Source organism: Schistocerca gregaria, chromosome 7, assembly GCF_023897955.1.
Source record: "Schistocerca gregaria isolate iqSchGreg1 chromosome 7, iqSchGreg1.2, whole genome shotgun sequence".
NCBI classification, from domain to species: Eukaryota; Metazoa; Arthropoda; class Insecta; order Orthoptera; family Acrididae; genus Schistocerca; species Schistocerca gregaria.
The window spans coordinates 215,580,845-215,603,914 of record NC_064926.1 but is presented as its reverse complement, the minus strand read 5'-3'; the positions used below and the strand labels follow the sequence as shown (position 1 = coordinate 215,603,914).

Here is a 23,070-nt window from a genome sequence, read left to right as displayed (position 1 = left end):
TCGTGCTAGGTTCCTGATTTGTCCTGGCATACACATCTCCAACGGCTGTTACCTAGCAGCAAGACTCTTTTAATGCTACTTGCTGTTGGTACTGACTTACACCTAGTTTCCTTGCTTGAAGTCTGCTGCACCCTACTGTGACCTACAGCAGGATAAGATTCTTCACCCACTACATCAGGTAACAAGTCAAACCTGTTAGATACTGTAACCTCAAATGTAGATGAAGTTGCAGAGCTTGTTGCCCTTTCCGCATTACTTTTTGTATGTACGCAGTTCCCATTATCTTCCCCTCTTTTCAACCTATCTAGTTCATATTTCATGCAATCAGGACACAAATCTTTGTCTCCTGTTCAGTACACCCCACCCCCCTCCCTCCCAGCGCCATTGAGTCTCCCATTCAACATTGCAGCACTTCAAAACGGAATTCAATCACATAACACATTTTACAATAATTTACAAGCTGCAAAAATTAGACCTATGGGTTAGCTGTTCTAACATGAAAAGTTAATTATTTTTGCTTAAAACAAGAACTTGTCGCTCACTCAGCTGTTAATCTACTTTTTCACAATAAAATTTAACTTTTAATTGCTACCTATCATACATATTACTTGATATTAGACAATGTTTGCTGTTGGTAGGATACAGGCTACTCTGCATTTTTCGATTTTACTTGATAATTTAGAAAGAAAAACCTCAGATCACAAAATGTTCAATTGTGTGGGTAAAGAGAGCATAAAAGAACAAACTATTTCATACCATCACTTTATTTTATGAAAATTGACTGTTTAATGCAGAGCTATGAACCTATAATGTTCACACCCAGTTAATTACTGGAGGAAACTCAGGCTAGGAGAAATGCAAGTAAACATCCAGAACTGATGCTAAATCATTCACAACAAGAAAACAACTTTTCTTTTTCAAACTAGAGCCAGTATAGAAAATAAGAAATGGATCCTTTCCAATTGAAATACACTTCCTTGCACTGCAGTTCTTTTATTACTTCCTTTGCTGTTGTTTGCGCAAGACCCTCCGTGCTTAATAAGTATTCACAAGGTGTTTCTCATGCTGTTCTTACCAGTGTCCCCATGTCCTCAGGTGCAATATAAGCACAGATCAGTGTGATTTTGTGATTTCTGTCACCGTTTTGCTCTCATATCCAGTTGCATAATACTTTTGTGTGTACTTGCTTTGTCACTGCAACTATTCTTGCTTCTTTTTCTTTTACACCATCATTCCTTCTAGTCATTAGTTGTTACTGTTTTGGCAGATGGTAAGTCAATGGTGATCTCTCATAAAAAAAAAAGGTTTGATGATGTGATGACTGTCAGATTATTATGTCAAACAATGTAAAATCCAGGATGGAATGTAACTACTAACTGGTTTCAGTTGCCTGAGACTGCAGTCGTGTTGTGAGTTGCATTTGATGAAGGCCTTACTGTTCGAAAGCTCTATTTGTGACATTCTTTTTGTTGTGCCCATCTGCAACTTAGCATCTCCGCTACATGGTAATTGTCAGATTATAGTGTGATGACTGTCAGATTCAGTGCAGCCACTCTTCATGTACTAATGTTTGTAATGTTTACAGTTGCAATTGTTTGTATTGGTGTTTGCCGTTAAAGTTATCTATGTGAAATAAATATTTCATGAGACATTTGTTACTTCCAAAAATTGATCCAGTAAAATTTCAAAATGTCTGAGGTATTTGTAAAAATGGTAATGTAACTTTACTGTGGAAACTTATACTGTCAAGAGTCAGATTACAGATACGTAAAATAAAGCTGAACCACAGTTTGCTATTTCCATTTTATTTTTGAATTGAAGAATCTTCTGCCACTTTTCTCCATTTTTGCCTTAAATTTCTGAAAATGTAGTTTCTGTTATGTACTAAATGATTTAGGTTTTAATGTTTCTTACAGGATCTTATGGGTGTGGGACTGAGTGCACCTTTGACTGCTTACAAGACCATTTATGTGTTGCCTATGATGACAATAAAAGAGGACAAAGGCACAGGTGTGGTAACAAGTGTTCCATCAGACTCTCCAGATGATTATGCAGCTCTTGGGGATTTGAAACGGAAACAACCGTTTCGGGAAAAATATGGCATTGAAGATCATATGATTTTCCCCTTTGACCCTGTAAGTTCATGTTCTTGTATAAGAAGTGGTATTTTGTGCACTTCAAATAATTTTATTTAGGAATTTATTATCACACATTCTTCAATATATCTTATAAATTACATTTTATTTTAAAGAAATTGTGAAAGTCAGTTTGTCATAAACCTACATTTTTTTGTGCCCCGTCTGCTATAGACATGTGGTTGCCTTTCCCTTGTTTTGTGTATTGCTCCACAGTAAGTTTTTCTGGGATGACTAAAATCTGATTGAGGAAAATTATTCACGGATATGTATGTTTAGAACTTGGTGGGGCATGTGAGAATAGAATTACCAACACCAGTCAAACTGTGATTTTAACTAAGAGGAAAATAGTGGTTGAAAGTAGAGACTGATTACTGATATTGCTAGGGATAGCATATGTTTCTTAGCATCAATAAATAACATATTTTTCTGTATGTTTCACAAAGTTCCTCCCTAGTACAAACATAAGCTCTCTTACAACTCTTCCAGTACACATTAATTAATGTAATCTCACACAGTGGCCAAAGCTCAGAGAAGTTGCTGAAATGGATTTAGTTGAAAGCATATATATTTTTTTAATACCTTATTTCAATTTACCACAGATTCCAGTTATTGAAGTACCGGAATATGGACAACTTACAGCAGTGACTTTGTGCGAGCAATTAAAAGTACAGAGTCAGAATGACCATGAAAAACTTCAACAAGCTAAGGAATTGGCATATCTCAAAGCCTTCTATGATGGGGTATGTAGTTATCAGGGTATTTGATGAAAAGTGGAAATGGTTGCAAAATAAGTTTTGTACTAAACATATCCTGGAAATTTTAACAGATTATGGTGGTTGGTGACTTTAAAGGAAAGAGAGTTCAGGATGTGAAGAAACTGATACAGAAGCAAATGGTAGACTCTTCACAAGCTGTCATATATTACGAACCAGAGAAACAAGTGATCTCCAGGTGACTTTCCAACTCATTCTTATACTAACTTTTTTTATGATCTTTGAATTACTGGCCATAATCTTTGTCAGCTTCTTTTAAAATAATATCTACTGTATAGTGATGCAGCTAGTTACTTCACTGGTTTCCTCAGAGTAAAGAAAAATCGAAAGTATGGTGTTAACTTGGGGGAAACTTAACTTAAAGATCATTAGGTTTGTTGTTACCACAGTACTTTTTTATAAAATAATTACATGCAACTTACAGTGTTGAACTCAGCTTGTCATAGCTGATAACTCTGTATTTGTGAGCAGAACAATTGTGATATTGAGAAATTAAAACTGTGATGATCAACTTTCCTTAACAGCATAGAGGTTCTGATTCGTTGAACAAATTAGTAGGACAATGTCCGTAATGACTAAACCTCATGAAACCACACTTAAATTGCGCACGCAGAAACTGTTCCAAACTCGTCACGAATCGTGTAGTAACCAAGTAATACACAAAACTGATCCAACCAACACAAATATGGATTTATACATAAACCTCTGTACAATAATGGTAATAAGCCTGTAACGACTCCTCACATCACAAGACTAAAGAATAATACAGAAAGTTCAGCAATGCACGAAACAACTAATGTAAGTGGTACAAAGTAAAGTGTACATAGTGAACATGGTCAGCATTGCTCCGCATGCATATTGTATAGGCATGAATCGCCGGTAGAGGACACTGCAGAGACGTGACGTGTGCACACTTCCTACAGGCAGCATCTAATGGCTGGCCCACACTGATAGAGTTGGCAGATGATTTAAGTACACACACCCTAGTAGCTGGATACAGCATTGCTGAATTTATAGAAAACATTTGTTCGTGTCCCCTTAGTGTCTGTAGTGTGATTAATTTTGCTACAGTCTGTAAAATAGTTTTCTTGCATGTACTTGGGAAGCTGTGCTAGTGGTAGATAAATAATGAATCATATTTCCCCCCTCTTGAAAGATAATTTCAGCATCAAGTTGCTCCTAAACACAGCTCAGTTAATCACTTAGAAGCTGCTGTTTGTATATTTGTAGTTCTAATGCTAGTACTTTATCTAAGAAATTATTATTCCTGTCAAAATACAGACATTTTAATTCTTTAATAGCTATGCTTAGAATTTTAGAATGAAGTTTATAGTGTGATTTAATCTTGTGATCATGTGTGTTCCTTGATATCAAGTAGTACTCTCTTAGTTTTGCATGATATTTTGATTTCGTTCTAACCCAGAGTTGATGAGCATTTGATCTACTTCTTCCAGGCTAATGTCTTAGGATAACAATTTTCAAAATAGACTATAATTGTGTTAGAGGTACATTATATTTTTCATTAACACCAAGTGTTTTGTGTATATCTGTGTAGTCTTGTATTTTGCAAATGTCTAAAATGCCTATTGAATTTCTCAATTCCTTTTGCATCCATTAGCCTTGTAGTTTTTCATTTCATTCAATTTGTCATACACCCTGTCATTAAATGTCAGCAATTGGCCTAGGCTAGGAATTACATTAGGACTTCTCAATATTGATGCATCTATGTCAATGTTGTCAGTAATAATAAATGATGTGATCTTCAGTCCAAAGACTGGTTTGATGTAGCTCTGCACTCTACTCTGACATGTGCAAGCCTCTTCATCTTTGAGTAACTACTACAGCCTACATCCCTCTTAATATGATTACTGTAGCCATCTCTTGGTCTCCATGTATGGTTTTTACCTGCCATTCTTACCTCCGGTACTAAATTGGTGATCGCTTGATGCCTCAGAATGTGTCATACCAACCAGTCCCTTCTAGTCAAGTTGTGCCACAAATTTCTCTTCTCCCGAATTTTATTCAGTACCTCCTCATTAGTTACATGTTCTGTCCATCTAATCTTGAGCATTCTTCTGTAGCACGATATTTCAAAAGCTTCTATTCTCTTCTTGTCTAAACTATTTATTATCCATGTTTCACTTCCATACATGGTTACACTCCATACAAATAGTTTCAGAAAGGACTTCGTGACACTTAAATCTATACTAGATGTTAACAAATTTCTCTTCTTCAGAAACACTTTTCTTGTCATTCCCATTGCCAGTCTACATTTTATATTCTCCCTACCTCAACCATCACCAGGTATTTTGCTCCCCAAATAGCAAAATTCACCTGTTACTTTAAGTGTCTCGTTTCCTAATATAATTCCCTCAGCATCACCTGATTTAATTCAACTATGTTCCTTTAGCCTCAGTGTGCTTCATCTTATATCCTCTTTTCAAGACACTGTCCATTCCATTCAACTGCTTGTCCAAGTACTTTGCTGTCTCTGACAGAATTACAATGTCATCGGCAAAACTCAAAGTTTTTATTTCTTCTCCCTGGACTTAAATCCCCACTCCAGATTTTTCTTTTGTTTCCCTTACTGCTTGCTCGATATACAGATTGAACAACATCAGGAATAAGTTACAACCCTGTCTCACTCCCTTCTCAATCACTGCTCTCTTTTGGTGCCCCTCAACTTATAACTGCCATCTGGTTTCTCTACAAATCGTAAATAGCCTTTCATTCCCTGTATTTACTCCTGACACTTCTAGAATTTGAAAGAGAGTGTTCCAGTCAACATTGTCAAAATCTTTCTCTAAGTCTACAAATGCTGTAATCGTAGGTTTCCCTTTCCTTATCTTGTAGGAGAAGGCATAGGGTCAGTATTGCCTCACGTGTTCCGATATTGCTCTTGAATCCAAACTGATCTTCCCTGAGGTCAGCTTCTACCAGTTTTTCCATTCTTCTCTAAAGGAATCGTGTTGGTATTTTGCAACCGTGACTTATTAAACTGATAGTTTGATAATTTTCATATCTGTCAGCACTTGGTTTATTTGCAATTGGAATTATTATAGTCTTCTTGAAGGTTGAGGATATTTCGCGTGTATCATACGTCTTGTTCACCTGATGGACGATTTTTGTGATGACTGGCACTCCCAAAGCAATCAGTAGGTCTACAGGAACGTTGTCTACTCCCAGGGCCTTGTTTTGACTTAGTCTTTCAGTGCCTTGTCAAATTCTTCTCGCAGTATCGTAACTCCATTCTCATGTCCTTCTATATCCTCTTACATTTTGGTAATACTGCCCTCAAGTACATCTGCCTTGTATAGACCCTGTGTATACTCCTTCCACCTTTCTGCTTTCCCTTCTTTGCTTATAACTGGTTTTCCACATAAGCTCATGATATTCATACAGGTGATTCTCTTTTTTTTCCCAAAGGCCTCTTTAATTTTCCTGTTGGAAGCAACTGTCTTACCTCTGATGATACATGCTTCTACATCCTTACATTTGTCCTCCAGCAATTGCTGCTTAGCAGTTTTGCATTTCCTGCCGATCTCACTTTTAGATGTTTGTATTCCCTTTTGCCTGCATCATATATTGCATTTTTATATTTTCTCCTTTCATTGATTAAATTCAATGTCTTCAGTTACCAAAGGATTTCTAAAAGCCATCGTCCGTTTACTTACTTGATCCTCTGCTGCCTTTATATTCATCCCTCGAAGCTACCCATTCTTCTTCTACTTTATTACTTCTCCTGTTCTTCTCAATCATTCCGTAATGCTCCCTCTGAAACCCTCTACAGCCTCTGGTTCTTTCAGTTTATCCAGGTTCCATCTCTGTAAGGTCCTGCCTTTTTGTAGTTTCTTCACTTTGAATTTGTGGATCATAACCAGTAAATTGTGGTCAGAGTCCACACCTGCCCCGGTAAAGTCTTGCAACTTAAAGCCTGGTTCCAGAATCTCTGTCTTACCATTATATAATCAGTCTGAGACCTTTTGGCATCTCCAGGTCTCTTCCACATATACAAGCTTATTTCATGATCCTTAAACCTAGTGTTAGCTACGATTAAATTATGCTCTGTGCAGAATTTCACCAGTTGGTTCCCTCTTTCATGCCTTTCCCCCGGTCCATATTCACATACTACTTTTCCATCTCTTCATTTTCATATTCTCAAATTCCCGTCCCTCACGACTGTTAAATTTTCATCTACCGAGACTATCTGAATAATTTCATTTATCTCATCATACATTTCCTCTTTCTTCTCTTCAACTGTGGAGCTAGCTGGCATATAAACTTGTACTACTGTGGTAAGTGTGAGCTTCGTGTCTTGGCTAGAATAATGTGTTTACTAGTAGCTTATCCATGTTCTTATTTTTTATTATTATTATTCATTATTAAACCTACTTCTGCATTACCCCTATTCGATTTTGGATTTATAACCCTGTATTCACCTTACCTGAAGTCCTGTTCCTCCTGCTCCTGAACTTCACTAATTTCTACTAGATCTAACTTTAACCCATCCATTTCCCTTTTTAAATTTCCTAACCTACCTGTCCGATTAAGGGATCTGATGTTCCAGGCTCCGATCCATTGAACACCACTTTTCTTCTGATAACGATGTCCTCCTTCGTAGTTTCTGCCCGGAGATGCAAATGGGGTACTATTTTACCTCCAGAATATTATACCCAAGAGGATACCATCATCATTTAAGCATTCGTAGAGCTGCATGCTCTTGGGGAAAAATTATGGATGTAGTTTTCCCTTGCTTTCAGCCGTTCACAGTACCAGCACAACAAGGCCATTTTGGTTAATGTTGCAAGTCCAGATCAGTCAATCATCCAGACTGTTGCCCGTGCAACTACTGGAAAGGTTGCTGCCCCTCTTCAGGAACCACACATTTGTCTGACCTCTCAACAGATACCCGTCCATTGCGGTTGCACCTATGGTATGCCTATCTGTGTTGCCGAGGCACACAAGCCTTCTCACCAGTGGCAAGGTGGTTCAACTACTGCTATTTCCTGTAACTCTTTTTGCAAAGTGTGTGAGAGAGGAGTTCCTAGATAACAGAACGCAGCATGTCATTCTCAATGGAGAGAAGTCTTCCGAAGTAAGAGTGATTTCAGGTGTGCCGCAGGGGAGTGTCATAGGACCGTTGCTATTCACAATTTACATAAATGACCTGGTGCATGACATCGGAAGTTCACTGAGGCTTTTTGCAGATGATGCTGTGGTGTATCGAGAGGTTGCAACAATGGAAAATTGTACTGAAATGCAGGAGGATCTGCAGCGAATTGACGCATGGTGCACGGAATGGCAATTGAATCTCAATGTAGACAAGTGTAATGTGATGCGAATACATAGAAAGATAGGTCCCTTATCATTTAGCTACAAAATAGCAGGTCAGCAACTGGAAGTAGTTAATTCCATAAATTATCTGGGAGTACTCATTAGGAGTGATTTAAAATGGAATGATCATATAAAGTTGATCGTCGGTAAAGCAGATGCCAGAGTGAGATTCATTGGAAGAATCTTAAGGAAATGCAATCCGACAACAAAGGAAGTAGGTTACAGTACGCTTGTTCGCCCAATGCTTGAATACTGCTCAGCAGTGTGGGATCCGCACCAGGTAGGGTTGATAGAAGAGATAGAGAAGATCCAACGGAGAGCAGCGCGCTTCATTACAGGATCATTTAGTAATTGCGAAAGCGTTACGGAGATGATAGATAAACTCCAGTGGAAGACTCTGCAGGAGAGACGCTCAGTAGCTCGGTACGGGCTTTTGTTAAAGTTTCGAGAACATACCTTCACCGAAGAGTCAAGCAGTATATTGCTCCCTCCTACGTATATCTCGCGAAGAGACCATGAGGATAAAATCAGAGAGATTAGAGCCCACACAGAAGCATACCGACAATCCTTCTTTCCACGTACAATACGAGACTGGAATAGAAGGGAGAACTGATAGAGGTACTCAGGGTACCCTCCGCCACACACCGTCAGGTGGCTTGCGGAGTATGGATGTAGATGTAGATGTAGATGTAGAGTTAGATTACGTTTACACAAAGGACTCTAGCATAGCTATAAGATAAATAGTTTGTAAAAAAAGTTGCTACATTCGTAATTTTTTTCCTCTTGGTATTACCTCATTCTGCTTGGAAGTTAAGAAGTTTGATAATGCACCAGACTGTTTCATGATTTACTCAGTTACCCAGTGGAGCTTGTATATTGTAACTTTTATTATTAACTTTTGCAGCACAAGCTTCAAAATGCTGAACACTGCAGAATCTGATGGTTTCAGTGTTTACATAGTTGTATCCTGTCTTGATGTAAGTGACAGCTGCTTCTGTCTTCATGCCTGACTTGCAGTAACTAGATGTTGAGGTGTGATATCCATCCATAGTCAGCATTTCCATATTAGGACTCAAATGATTTTTTGAAAATATGCTTTTTACACTACATTTTATGCAGACAAATCAGAAGTTAATTGATTTTGATTTTTTAACCTTTTAATATTTGGATGCAATAAGTGTACTTTAACTTACTTTTATCTTCAAATATTTCAGGTTCATAATTTTCAGTTATATTTACTCTTCACTGTTCAAGTCAGTAAACCTGTTCATACACAAGAGCTACAGTTCAGTTTATTAATGTACTTAAAGTTTCGTAATGACTCAGTCACAAAAGAGCAAAAAATGTCGTCCCCCTCAAGGTGCTGCCCCTAAGCCCATGCCTAGTGAGCCTGTATGTAAATCCACCACTGGTGGTCTCCTTTAATCTGAAGGAGAATATAGATTTTGATGATAGTTCTTGTTTACATAAACACTGTGACCAAACAATACTTTCCATTCGTTAACAGATACAGTACACTTCTATAAAAATATTTTCATCTGATTTTTCGCAATATTCAAACAACATTGCAGTACAACCGTAGTTGAAATGTTACCACTTTCTGCATAATGTGGTTTACTTTGCGGTACAGCACTATCCAGTTGCTTATGGAGGTTTTTTGTGCAAGGATTTTGGACAGGAGCACCATTGTGTAATAGTGAGTGAGTGATACGCAGTGGTGTTCAGAGTGACTGGGTAAAAATAGGTCCCAAAACACTCTGACTCCCTTGGGTACATGCTGGTGACAATGAACAGCTTCAGTAACAATGCCTCAAATCAAATTACAAGTGCCTGTGTGCAACGTTGATGTTCAAATATTGCGTAAGTTGCAATCACAGTTTGCTCTCACATATGAGCTTGGAAGTGTTTAGTTCTGATGTGTAGATATGTGGTGTAATTGTTGTGACAATGGCTTCATTGTAGTGAATGTAGAGGCATGAAAAAGGATGAATTAAGTGGGATTCTTCCACAGTATTTTAGAGTTTTTGATCAAGAAAAATAACTGTGCTTACAAATGACAAAATTTTTTAATATTGTTAAACAACTTGCTAGTTCAAATAGGCCTTAAATACGAAATTTGACAATACAAGCTTGGAAATATCCATAGTTTACTTGGTGACTGAATGGAAATTTAACATTGGATTTCTGTCTGTTATCATCTTAATGATTGTTCAAAATAGCTGTCAGGACAGCAATCTTTAATACAATGTTTGAAATGTTATTGTTCCGAGAATCTTGTTGGCTTCTACTTAACCCTACTGTATTCCCTGTGATGACTGGGACCCCTGAAAAGCTGTGATAAACTGATCAGCAGTTTCTTAAATACTGTAACATGGGTGGGCCTCAGTATGTAAAACCCAACTCTACTTAAATTTCTTGTACAGATTATGGGGAAGTATCAAGTCAACCCTCCATTACTGTAATTAGTGTGAAAGCTCTGTGATCTTCAATATCTGAGCTTTGACTTAATGACACTCGTTTAACAAAACATGTTGGTAATGGAAGTGTTTTACATTTTTAAACACATGTTTATACAAAAAAAGAAGATAAGCTGAATATCTAATAATGTGTGAAATACACTTCTCAACAACTGAAAAAATTTATTTATTTTTTTACTTAGTTACATTTTTGGCAAAAAAAGAAGAAAAAACCAACTTTCGTTTGTCTCATTTATTGTGCTGCAGTCTGTGCAATCAAATAGTACATGGCATTGCAAATTTTATATTAAACTTCTTAACTAAGATTTTTTTCTTTGATGAAAGGTTATTTTTATTTTATGTTGGAACAAAAGGTGCATTTGCGTGTAGACATAACAGCTGTGTTCACACAAATGACAACACACCACATCAACTGCCAATAAGACTACTTAAACTTTGTAGTCTGTCTTCTCTGCTTCGCTAAAATGTTATAAGAATAAGTGGGATAAGAGTCGGTCCAGCACACCTCACTGCAAGAAACTGCAAAAATTGTTTGCTTTTTAAATTAGAAATACAGTGCCAAGAATATTGAGAACATATTTGCGTCCCAGCTAAAAGTTTGGCGACACAGGAAACAGAAGCCAAAAAGGGACTGTTCCATTTTCTTTACGAGACAAATTCCAGCCGGCAGGTGTGCTTCTACTGTTCACTGATGACAGAGAAACAGGTGACAATGAAATTAAATTATTCTGAATTGTCGTTATTTCATAGCACAGTTACGTCGAGTAATCAGAGTTGGTCAGTTCATCACTCTGTGTTTAAAGGAAAAATCTTTGTGCTCCTGTGCCATGTTTAAAGTAAAAAACTTTGTGCTCAGATGCAGTGTAGTGTGATTGGAACAGGATACAGTCTTGAAACTTCCTGGCAGATTAAAACTGTGTGCCAGACTGAGACTTGAACTTGGGACCTTTGCCTTTCCCGGGCAAGTACTCTACCATCCCGAGTTTGAGTCTCAGTCTAGCACACAGTTTTAGTCTGCCAGGAAGTTTCATATCAGCGCACACTCTGCTGCAGAGTGAAAATCTCATTCTGGATAGTCTTTCTTTTCTTGTACATTTTTTCTTTTGTTTTGACTGTTGGATGGCAATTTTGTATGTGCCTTAACATGAATAACAGTGAAAAAAGCAAACATGCAAAAATTAAGTGGTGCGGCATTTCGGAAATTATCAAACAAGAACAAGTAGCCAGTGTCCTAAAAACACTTGGCAGAGTAAATAAATTTTTTGCAAAAAATGTTCAAGTAGTATGGATGATATTTCTGGCACTGCAGCTGTTGGAAAAGAAGTAAATACAGATGAAACAAAAGTTAAAAATGAAGAAAAGCAAATTTTTCCTGATTTTGAGTTTCACAAAAAACTAAGTGTCGAGTCAGACATCACAAAAAGAAATAACCTTGTTAGTGATGATCCTGCAGAATGGCGTGTCAGTGAATCAATAATTGACATTCTCTTACAACATGGCAGTAATCAAAATTGTAACAGTGCTTTTTCTGATTCAATAAGATCAATAGGTTATAAAACCAGATATTTGAACAAAAATGTATTTTACCGTAAACTTTTAAATGGTGAATCAACTTTGTGGTTTTCTATTATACTCCTGTAGCACCAGTGCTGTTTTTTGTGCACCATTTAAATTGTTCGTAGGTTAGACCGTGATTGGTACTAATGGTATTGCTGATTGGAAAAATGTTTCTAATATTTTATCTCATCGTGAGAATTCACTTGAACACAAAAATTCTGAGTTATCACTCATAACAAGAAAAAAGTTACTTGGAACAATAGATAACCATTTGAAATCATATGTTGAGACAGAAAAAATGTACTGACGCAGTGTGTTGAAAAGCGTGTTTGCAGTAGTGAAGAAGCTAACAAATCGTGACTTCCCCCTATGCGACACGTTGAAAGATTCCATTCATTACATAATGGTCAATTTATGATGTCTCTTGAACTTATAGCCGAGTTTGACCCTTTTCTCAAAGAGCACATTGAACGATATGGAAATCCAGGGCAGGGACATAAAAGTTATCTTTCTTCAACAATTTGTGATGAAATAACAGAGCTTCTTTCTGAATGAATAAAAAGAATTACCGTAAGTGAAATAAAACAGGCCAAATATTTCTCTATAATAGAAGATTCTACTGCAGTCATTTCACATAATTGATCAATTATCTTTCATATTAAGATATGTGAATGAGATTGGTGAACCTGTTGAACGTTTCCTCCTGTTTTTACCACACCCAGGACACAAGTCCAAAAACTTATTCCATTGGTATTACTGACTGTAGAGGCCAGTCATATGACAACGTAGGAATATGTCAGGAACCTACACTGGTTTGCAGGCATGCATTAAAGAATGAAATCCGAAAGCTCATTATGGGCCTTGTGCAGCACATTCTTTGAATTTAGTCAGCACTTGTGCTGCAAGCTGTTGTCTGGAAGCATGTTCAGTTTTCAATGCACTGCAAAACCTTAAAAATTTTTCTCTGCTTCTACACAGCGCTGGAATAAACTTCTTTTTTTCATGACGACCGGAAGCAAAATGGTAAAAAGTTCATCAAAAACACGTTGGTCAACAAGAGAGGAAGTGTAAGTCTATAAGAAAACTGGGAGGGCATTATCAATGCCCTCACGCATATTGCCAATAATATGTTTGAAAACCACTTGTACAAAATGAGGTTTCAGTTTTATTGAATAAACTCGACAGACTAGAAACAATATTCATATTGACAGCTTGGAAGGACGTACTCAAGAGATTTTATAGTGTAAAAATGAAAGTGCAAGGTATAAATATTGAATTTAAAACAGTGCATGAATTATATGAATCACTTGTAGGATTTATTGCATCTATTCGTGGCATGTTCAACTATTACGAAAATAAATCCATGGAAATTGTGACTGATATAGACTGTGAATGCACCTATAAAAGATCACGAAAATGCAAACTTCATGATGACAAAGAAGCGGACTCTGATGAAGTTTTTCTGACTGGAAGGGAAACAAGTAGGGTCAAAACATTTCTCCCAGTACTCGAAAACTTGTACGCTGAATTAGTGAGGAGGAAGGAAAGCTACAGGACACTGTTGGACTCCTTCACAGTTTCCACTAACCGTAAGAACAGTTCAGCAATATTGCTGAACGTTCTGCAAATCTCCAAGCTTCATATGACACAGATTTAGAGCTTTCCTTCCCTAGTGAATGTGTACATTTCACGGAAAATTTGAAATCTTCTGAGATTACTGATATACCTATCCAAATGAGTAAATTTTTATGAAAAGAGGTTACAGTCTGTTTTTCTGAATGTTGACATTGCTCTTAGAATATTTCTATGTGTGGCACTTACAAATTGTTCAGCAAAACGCTCATTTTCGGCTCTTAAAAGACCGAAATCGTACCTATGTTCTACGTTGTCTGAGGAGAGATTGAACATCTTGTCCATTCTTAACATCGAAGCCGACCTTCTAACTGATAACCGTCTGAACTATGTAGATACAATCAGCGAGTTTTATGCTATCAAAGCCAGATGCAAACTTTGCTGACTGGTGAGTTTGTTTATTTATTCATATTAGTTTTAAAAATCTAAGGTTATAATGTGATTTTTATTATAATTTAGAACACATTCATTGGATGTCCAAACTACATATTACCTGTTTATTTTACAATTGGCAATGGCAGAACGTGGAACTAAACCTCAATTACATGCAGACGTGACCCAAGGCACCCGACAATACTATACAATACTCGAATGACCCAGGACGCTCGGCACTGTACAATCAAGTCATACTGATACTGTAGTATATCACTGGTACGTATTCTTGGCGTCTGCTGAAATGTATTGTTATCGCGGAAATATACCTTATCAGAGAGTACACTCAGATGAAAAAGCGTTAGTAAATAATGTAGTTCAGTGCTGCCAATAAATACGTAAAAGCTTAGCTAATAACGTTAGAAAGAGCTATGGTGAGAGCAATAGCTGCAGTACAAAACTGTTGAGCCATTACATGGATTATAGGTACTGTGTGCACTACTTATGCAGCATCTAGCTACACAAACGCTAATGCTTTACATGTTAACTATTAGATTATAAAACAAATTTGATTTTTCTACACTAGTTTCTAAAATTATGTAATAGCAAATCCAGTTCTGTCTTTGTTCATCTGTATTTAGTTATTAATTCGTGCACCAAAATCTCTTTTTTATTTTCATTTCTTACACTTTCCTATAGATTCACATATTAATACCGAACGTGTTTTTTATTAAACATGTTTTTTTTTATTTTTTATCTGCCACACATTCAAGGTATTAGATCATAAAACAACAGTTTAATTTTAATTTTGAACACATCTCTGTAAAAGTACATATTAATTTCTAAGGTATGACATGTTTGCTTCAGTTTTTAGATCTTAACACAACTTACTTTTACTTTCATTGGTTTCATGTAAAAGAACATATTAAAAGTGAATGTATAACAAAAATCCATTGTCTCCTACACACTCTGCTGAACTTTTAGGACATAAATGAAAAGTTAGTTTCCTTGTTCTGTTGACTTTCGACAGAAGAAGGTGTTAAAACAATGCTGTTTTAAGTTTGTTTTATTTGTTGCTGTACACAAAGTAGAGTTCGGGAACCATATTGCATTTTGATTGAATGCGACTAGGCCGCTGTTATGTCCTTCAGAACAACGAGTAGCAGAGTATGGAAACAGCTCATGGCAGTCCCACCCAAAATGGCAATTGTGAGGTGATCAGGTAATAGTTATTATTTAAAACATGTTTGTTTTGGAGGGTGTGTGTATATAATATGGTGTGCCTAGGGGCACAAAATTTTTAAATCTGCGACTGGAGACCACTCACCGGAAAACAGAAGTGTTGAATTATTTATAGGTACACACAAAAAGAGAAACTTTGCTAGCTTCTTAAGTTATCTTTTGATGAACTAAACTAGAGTAAAAATGCCCCCCCCCCACACACACACACACTAACTAACTAACTAACTAACTAACTAACTAACTAGCTAACTACCTATGCCCCTACATGGTGGTGGCTGGACACATTGTTAGCCCAGCCTATCAACAGCTCATTGCTTTTCACTTTTCAGTGAGTGATCTTCTTCAGTCCAAAAGTACTTATATTTCACAAGACTTTCCTATAACAGTTATATATTCTCTTCCAATTGCTAAGACATTATCTTGGTTTGGAGAAATTTGACATCACATTTTCTTTGAAACAGTTGATTTCCTCTTGACAACCTGCTACACCTTAGTTACACTTACACCTACTGGAGATTATTTCTTTTCTAACTGAGGTAGCTGGCCAAAGCAATTTTTTGTGCCTTGAAAAAATTGTCGGATAATGGTCTGTGGCCTCTGTTTCCTTCTACCATTAGAACTGAACATTTCAAGCTCATTTGTGAGAGCAAACTGTCATTGCACCTTACACAACAATTGAACATTATTGTTGCTCACAGGCACTTGTAATTTGATTTGAGGCATTGTTGCTGGAGCTGGTTATTGTCACCAGCATGAACACAAGGCAGTCAGTGTTTTGGGTCCTCCATAAGCAACTGGATAGTGCTGTACCGCAAAGTAAATCACATTATGCAGAAAGTGGTAACATTTCAACTAATGTTGTACTGCAATGTTGTTTGAATATTGTGAAAATTCACACAAAAATATTTTTATGGAAGTGTGCTGTATCTGTTAACAAATGGAAGGTGTTTGCTCAACGTGTTTATGTAAACAAGAACTATCATCAGAATATTTGTGACTGAATCATTACGAAACTTCAAGTTACATTAATAAACTGAACTGCAACTCTTGTGTATAAACAGGTTTACTGACAAGAACAGTTTGCAAAAATGTTGTAAACTTATTCATAAAATAATGGAAAATCAGGACTTTAGTTCTGGTCACATGTGTGTGATTAACCGTCATCCAATGTCAAGTGAAATTGGTTATTTTCATTTTAGGACTTCCAGAATACACAAGTGTATTTACGGGTTCCTGGTATGTTATTTGTGACTCAGCTTGCTACTTACATAATTAACGCTTTCAGGTAAGATCTGTGGCAGAGCGAACATTGAATGGTTGCAGCCTATGTACTGTCAGAAGCTGAGTGACTGATGTAAACTGTGTCATGCTCTAGCTGGACATTCATGAACATTCAAATATACCATCCATGTTTTATTTCGTAATGTGCCCTCTACAGGTATTGGCAGCATGGTCATATGTGATAATAAAAACAGTACCTATGTAAAATTCAGTATGAAAGGCTCTGAAACATCTTTCTTGTAAAGAGTAGGAACCTGTTGATACATTGCTGTTAACACTGAAGTTGTATACCATGTCGAGCGTACAGTTGTTAAGTAAAAATAAAAATAAAACAGAGTTGCACAGAGATTAGTCAGTTTCTGGATTGTGAAAGTTTTAGGCCTAGAGGTGCACCTGCACCTGCATATTTAAAAAAATTCAGATTAGCTCATGAAATCTTCAGTACTCTAATTGACAGAATGCTAATGCTCGTATTGAAAACAAAAGGTTAAATACTACTCTTAATACTTATGAAAAAGACTTGATCTGCCTACAGGAAATCATTGCAAACTTACTCATTGAGAAAAATGAAATTATAGAATTGAGTGTACTGTGTGTGAATTACTGCTTTGTCTGGAATTCATTGATTCTGAAAAAGTTTTTGACTCAGCTAAACCAAAATCTGTACTAACGCACCTGGGAAAAAACAAGCTATTGATTTAACCTATATTAGCACAATTAATCCGGATAATTGGAAACTCAAAATGGGAAGAGGTGGCTGGCAAGGAGATTCCATATTACTAAAATTATTCTCACCAGTCTTAGAGGTAGTTTCCAAGCCCTTAACATCGTTAAAAAAAAGAATGAACTTGTTCTATGAGAAAATAACTGAACTGCCTTAATTTTGCTGAGGGCACTTTGTGATACTATAGACTGCAGCATATTGACAGAGCGAGTGTGAAAATAGGCCTCAAAATCAGTTGTAATTAAACTAAGCTACACAACCAACACATCAGAAATGAAATATTACTAAACTATCAATGAATTCTTACAACCAATGATGATGATGATTAAATTTAAAGCATCATAATATACAGGGTGATTCATGAAGATACGCAAATTCTTTAATATGTTATTCTACAAATAAAACTAAAGAAAAAATTCGTATTAACATAGGTCTGCAAATGTTTGGTTACGGAGTTACGGTTAATAAAAGATTTTGCCTGAAATTTAGCAAATTTGCTAATATGAAGCCATCCCAAAACTGTATGAGGTTAAAGTAAAGCACGATTTCCATTTATTTTGTTGTTATTGGTCTGGTGAATCTAATAAAACATGTGGCAGACATGTATCTTCAGTAGTTTTCCAGAACACCCAGAGAAGCAAAGAAGGGATTTCATAAAATTTTTAATTTATTAACTACTTGGCCCAGTTTGTTTTTTTTTTAAATTCCAGACAGTTGCACAGTTTTCAACAGAAGTTGTAGAGAATGTATTTTTGGAGACATGATGGTAATAACATTAACTGAAACTGTAAGAGTGTATCATATAATCTGTTGTTGTTAATACCATAGCACAAACGAATTCAAATTAAACCAGAAAAAACTAAGCTCAGTGTCAAGGAAGTTATTTTCTTTCACTGAACAACACAGAAAACTAACTCATTTCAAGGTTAGGAAACGACTGAAGCAACTCACTAATGGTTGGAAACAATGACATAAACATTTCTACATTCTTAATTGAAAGTAAACAAATTTACTTATGTAATAATCTTTGATTCTTTGTATGTTCTGGAAAACTACTGCAGATATACATCTGGGATGTGTTTCATTAGATTCACCAGCCCAATAACAGCAAAATAATCTGAGTCTTGCACACAGTTTTAATTTGCCCAGAAGTTTCATAGTTTAAATCTGCTTCATATGCTTTGCTTTCTATTGTACTGTACACAGTGGATGGTGCTTTGCACCAGTGTTAGCTATTTTCTGCGTTATTCCATTCACATAATCAGAGAGAGAAAAATTGCTGTAGGAATGTCTCTGTATGCGAATGTAGACGAGATGTGGCTCAAATTCAAAGATATAGTAGCAACAGCACTTGAGATATTCATACCTCATAAATTGGTAAGAGATGGAACGGATCCCCCGTGGTACACAAAAAAGGTCCGAACGCTGTTGCAGAAGCAACGGAAAAAGCATGCGAAGTTCAGAAGAACGCGAAATCCCGAAGATGTGCTAAAATTTACAGACGCGCGAAATTTGGCACGTACTTCGATGCGAGATGCCTTTAATAGGTTCCACAATGAAACATTGTCTCGAAATTTGGTAGAAAATCCGAAGAAATTCTGGTTGTATGTAAAGTACACAAGCGGCAAGACGCAGTCAATACCTTCGCTGCGCAGTGCCGATGGTACTGTTATCGACGACTGTGCCGCTAAAGTGGAGTTATTGAACGCAGTTTTCCAAAATTCCTTCACCAGGGAAGACGAATGGAATATTCCAGAATTTGAAACACGAACATCTGCTAGCATGAGTTTCTTAGAAGTAGATACCTTAGGGGTTGCGAAGCAAGTCAAATCGCTTGATACGGGCAAGTCTTCAGGTCCAGATTGTATACCGATTAGGTTCCTTTCAGATTACGCTGATACTATAGCTCCCTACTTAGCACTCATATACAACCGCTCGCTCACCGATAGATCTGTACCTACAGATTGGAAAATTGCGCAGGTCGCACCAGTGTTCAAGAAGGGTAGTAGGAGTAATCCATTTAACTACAGACCTATATCATTGACGTCGGTTTGCAGTAGGGTTTTGGAGCATATACTGTATTCAAACATTATGAATCACCTCGAAGGGAACGATCTATTGACACGTAATCAGCATGGCTTCAGAAAACATCGCTCTTGTGCAACGCAGCTAGCACGAAGTAATAGCCGCTATCGACAGGGGATCTCAAGTTGATTCCGTATTTCTAGATTTCCGGAAAGCTTTTGACACCGTTCCTCACAAGCGACTTCTAATCAAGCTGCGGACGTATGGGGTATCGTCTCAGTTGTGCGACTGGATTCGTGATTTCCTGTCAGGAAGGTCGCAGTTCGTAGTAATAGACGGCAAATCATCGAGTAAAACTGAAGTGATATCAGGTGTTCCCCAGGAAAGTGTCCTGGGACCTCTGCTGTTCCTGATCTATATAAATGACCTGGGTGACAATCTGAGCAGTTCTCTTAGATTGTTCTCAGATGATGCTGTAATTTACCATCTAGTATGGTCATCCGAAGACCAGTATCAGTTGCAAAGCGATTTAGAAAAGATTGCTGTATGGTGTGTCAGGTGGCAGTTGACGCTAAATAACGAAAAGTGTGAGATGATCCACATGAGTTCCAAAAGAAATCCGTTGGAATTCGATTACTCGATAAATAGTACAATTCTCAAGGCTGTCAATTCAACTAAGTACCTGGGTGTTAAAATTACGAACAACTTCAGTTGGAAGGACCACATAGATAATATTGTCGGGAAGGCGAGCCAAAGGTTGCGTTTCATTGGCAGGAAACACTTAGAAGATGCAACAAGTCCACTAAAGAGACAGCTTACACTACACTCGTTCGTCCTCTGTTAGAATATTGCTGCGCGGTGTGGGATCCTCACCAGGTGGGATTGACGGAGGACATCGAAAGGGTGCAAAAAAGGGCAGCTCGTTTTGTATTATCACGAGAGAGTGTGGCATATATGATACACGAGTTGGGATGGAAGTCATTACAGCATAGACGTTTTTCGTCGCGGCGAGACCTTTTTACGAAATTTCAGTCACCAACTTTCTCTTCTGAATGCGAAAATATTTTGTTGAGCCCAACCTACATAGGTAGGACTGATCATCAAAATAAAATAAGAGAAATCAGAGCTCGAACAGAAAGGTTTAGGTGTTCGTTTTTCCCGCTCGCTGTTCGGGAGTGGAATAGTAGAGAGATAGTATGATTGTGGTTCGATGAACCCTCTGCCAAGCACTTAAATGTGAATTGCAGAGTAGTCATGTAGATGTAGATGTATGTGCCCTAATCTTTTTTACCACATTCTCATGATACCTGCAAAAGATTACATGGTGACGACAGTATTCTTGTACTGCCTTCATCAAATATTTACACTCTAAATTTACCAAAATGTGTTATGCAAGGACAAAATTCCCTTTCTCAAAATGTGTTATGCAAGGATAAAATTCCCTTTCTTCCAAAGATTCCCATTTAGATTCTATGAGCAGTCTTAAGTGAGCTGCTCTACCTTTTTAACCTTCCCTAACCTAAACCTCTCAGTGTATGTACTTTTACATATGACATTTTCCCTGAATGTAAGTACTGGGCTGAAATTATATCTCATAATTTTATTATTTTCTTCACAGAATTGTTTTTTATGTAGTTTTAAACCGTAATATCAAAAAAACTTGTGTTCAAAATGAACTCCTGAAATAGATTTTAATTTTCATACAGAAAGTGAAACATTATGTTTAAAATTCCTTTTAGGGTCACCTGAATAAAAAACCAAAAGGCAGCTATTTGCTGTAGATGTATGGAGCTTGCCCTCCTGCCTTGCTGACTGTGGTTACGTGTGTGTGTGTGTGTGTGTGTGTGTGTGTGTGTGTGTGTGTGTGTGTGTGTGTGTGTGTGTGTTTTTTTTTTTCTCCTAAACTTTTTATTAGTTTTCATAACAAGACATAACTACCTCTGTGACCTGTGCTCTACCAAATTCGTAGACAAAATGTATTTGGGAACCTAGTGTCTGGTCTCTCATCCATTCCAACAGACTTTTCATCTCAGATTTGTTTGTTTATTTTCCATTGCAAACTAACCAGTGTAGGACTTCACAAGCAATATCACAAAGAGACATGATTAAAGCTTTGCTAAGTACTAACACTAGAAATAAGGACATTTAAAGGAACAGAGAGAAAAAGAAGTGTGCACTACGTAACTTGAGACATGAATGTCAAATGGAAAGTATTTAATGGGAAATAATGTGTCATAACAATATTAGAGAAAACTCAATTCTCTAAAAGATAAGTTGTGTTTTTTGGAAGTGGTTTATTGGTAAAATAGTGTAAAATATCTTCATTGAGTCCATTTGTCTAAGTCATGTGCCAGTTAATAAGCCAAGTGCCTTCAATGTTTTTAAGAAATGACTCATCTGGATGTTTTCTCACTGTTGTTTGATTCTTGTAGTCCTCGGGGAAATGAATAACACCTTGAAATAAAACAAAATTTATGAGGCAAACTGAAAGTTGTCAGTAAATCACTGTAATTTCTTACTTGAAGAGATTTATTTGTTTCACCACTCATCAATATTTTCATTCTATTGCTGTCTGCCTTATTTTGCTGGATTCAGTGTTTTTACTGAATATTGGTAGCACACATTAAAATACTTCTGAAGATTAGAAATCAAAAAGTGTCTTCTATTTTTATTTTACTCATTATTCTCTTAATTTACTCATGCTTATTTTTTTTTCTTGTATTGTCATTTGCACAATAACAATTACCATTTCTCATCAAGTTGGATGTTTTTTTATGTTGGGTATGTGTTGTAAAATTGTTATATTTTACTCTCAAGTTCTGGACATAATGCTGATTCCCAGCCTTGGAACAAAGGTGTGGGCCAAAGTCTACGTTTAACAGAATGAGAGGGAAATAGTTTCTAAGGATGCTTAGCACAGGTGCTTTTGGAATGCAAAGGAGAAATTGTTTGCTTTGTAGGAAGTGAGTAAGGATGTAAACACACTAGGATTCAGATTAAGAAAAATTTACATCATCATCATCATCTCAGCCTTGATATTTTGATAACGTGCTGAGGATGCAGCAATGCTGTAATGGCTAGGCAAGGATAATACCCTCAGGCACCAAGGTGGGGTCGGCATTGCTTTGCTGGATCCTTCTCTTCCATAAATTCCTATCCAGTGCTTCGTCTCTGAGCCAACCTTTCTCCCCTAGGTCCCCTGCTACCTTGTCTTTCCATCTTAGTTTTGGTCTTCCTCTTTTTTTGATCCTTCGATTTCTAGACTATTTCCCAATAGTTCAACCTTATTCAGATAGGCGTCTTACAGTAACTTTGTATCTTTGCAAATCAATTAGCACACCGTATCACTCATTTGTTAGTTTTATCCAGAAGTTCCCAGTCACTGAGCTCTACCTCTTCCCTTCTGAGGTGAGCGCTCTGCTTGCAGATAGTTACAATAATACACAATCAGAACCGATAACCACAATGGGAGACAAATACAAGATTGTGATTCTTCTTTATATTCTGACACACAG

General features: G+C 36.9%; 1 protein-coding gene across 1 annotated transcript in view; it reads left to right on the top strand.

Moving 5' to 3' along the window:
* LOC126281321 (leucine--tRNA ligase, cytoplasmic) overlaps positions 1 to 23,070 on the top strand; it is a 142,542-nt gene that overhangs the window by 85,261 nt on the left and 34,211 nt on the right. The window contains exons 7-9 of the mRNA XM_049980169.1: positions 1,917 to 2,135; positions 2,738 to 2,878; positions 2,965 to 3,089. Coding sequence (XP_049836126.1) covers positions 1,917 to 2,135; positions 2,738 to 2,878; positions 2,965 to 3,089 — 485 coding nt within the window. The remainder of the gene's footprint in view (positions 1 to 1,916; positions 2,136 to 2,737; positions 2,879 to 2,964; positions 3,090 to 23,070) is intronic.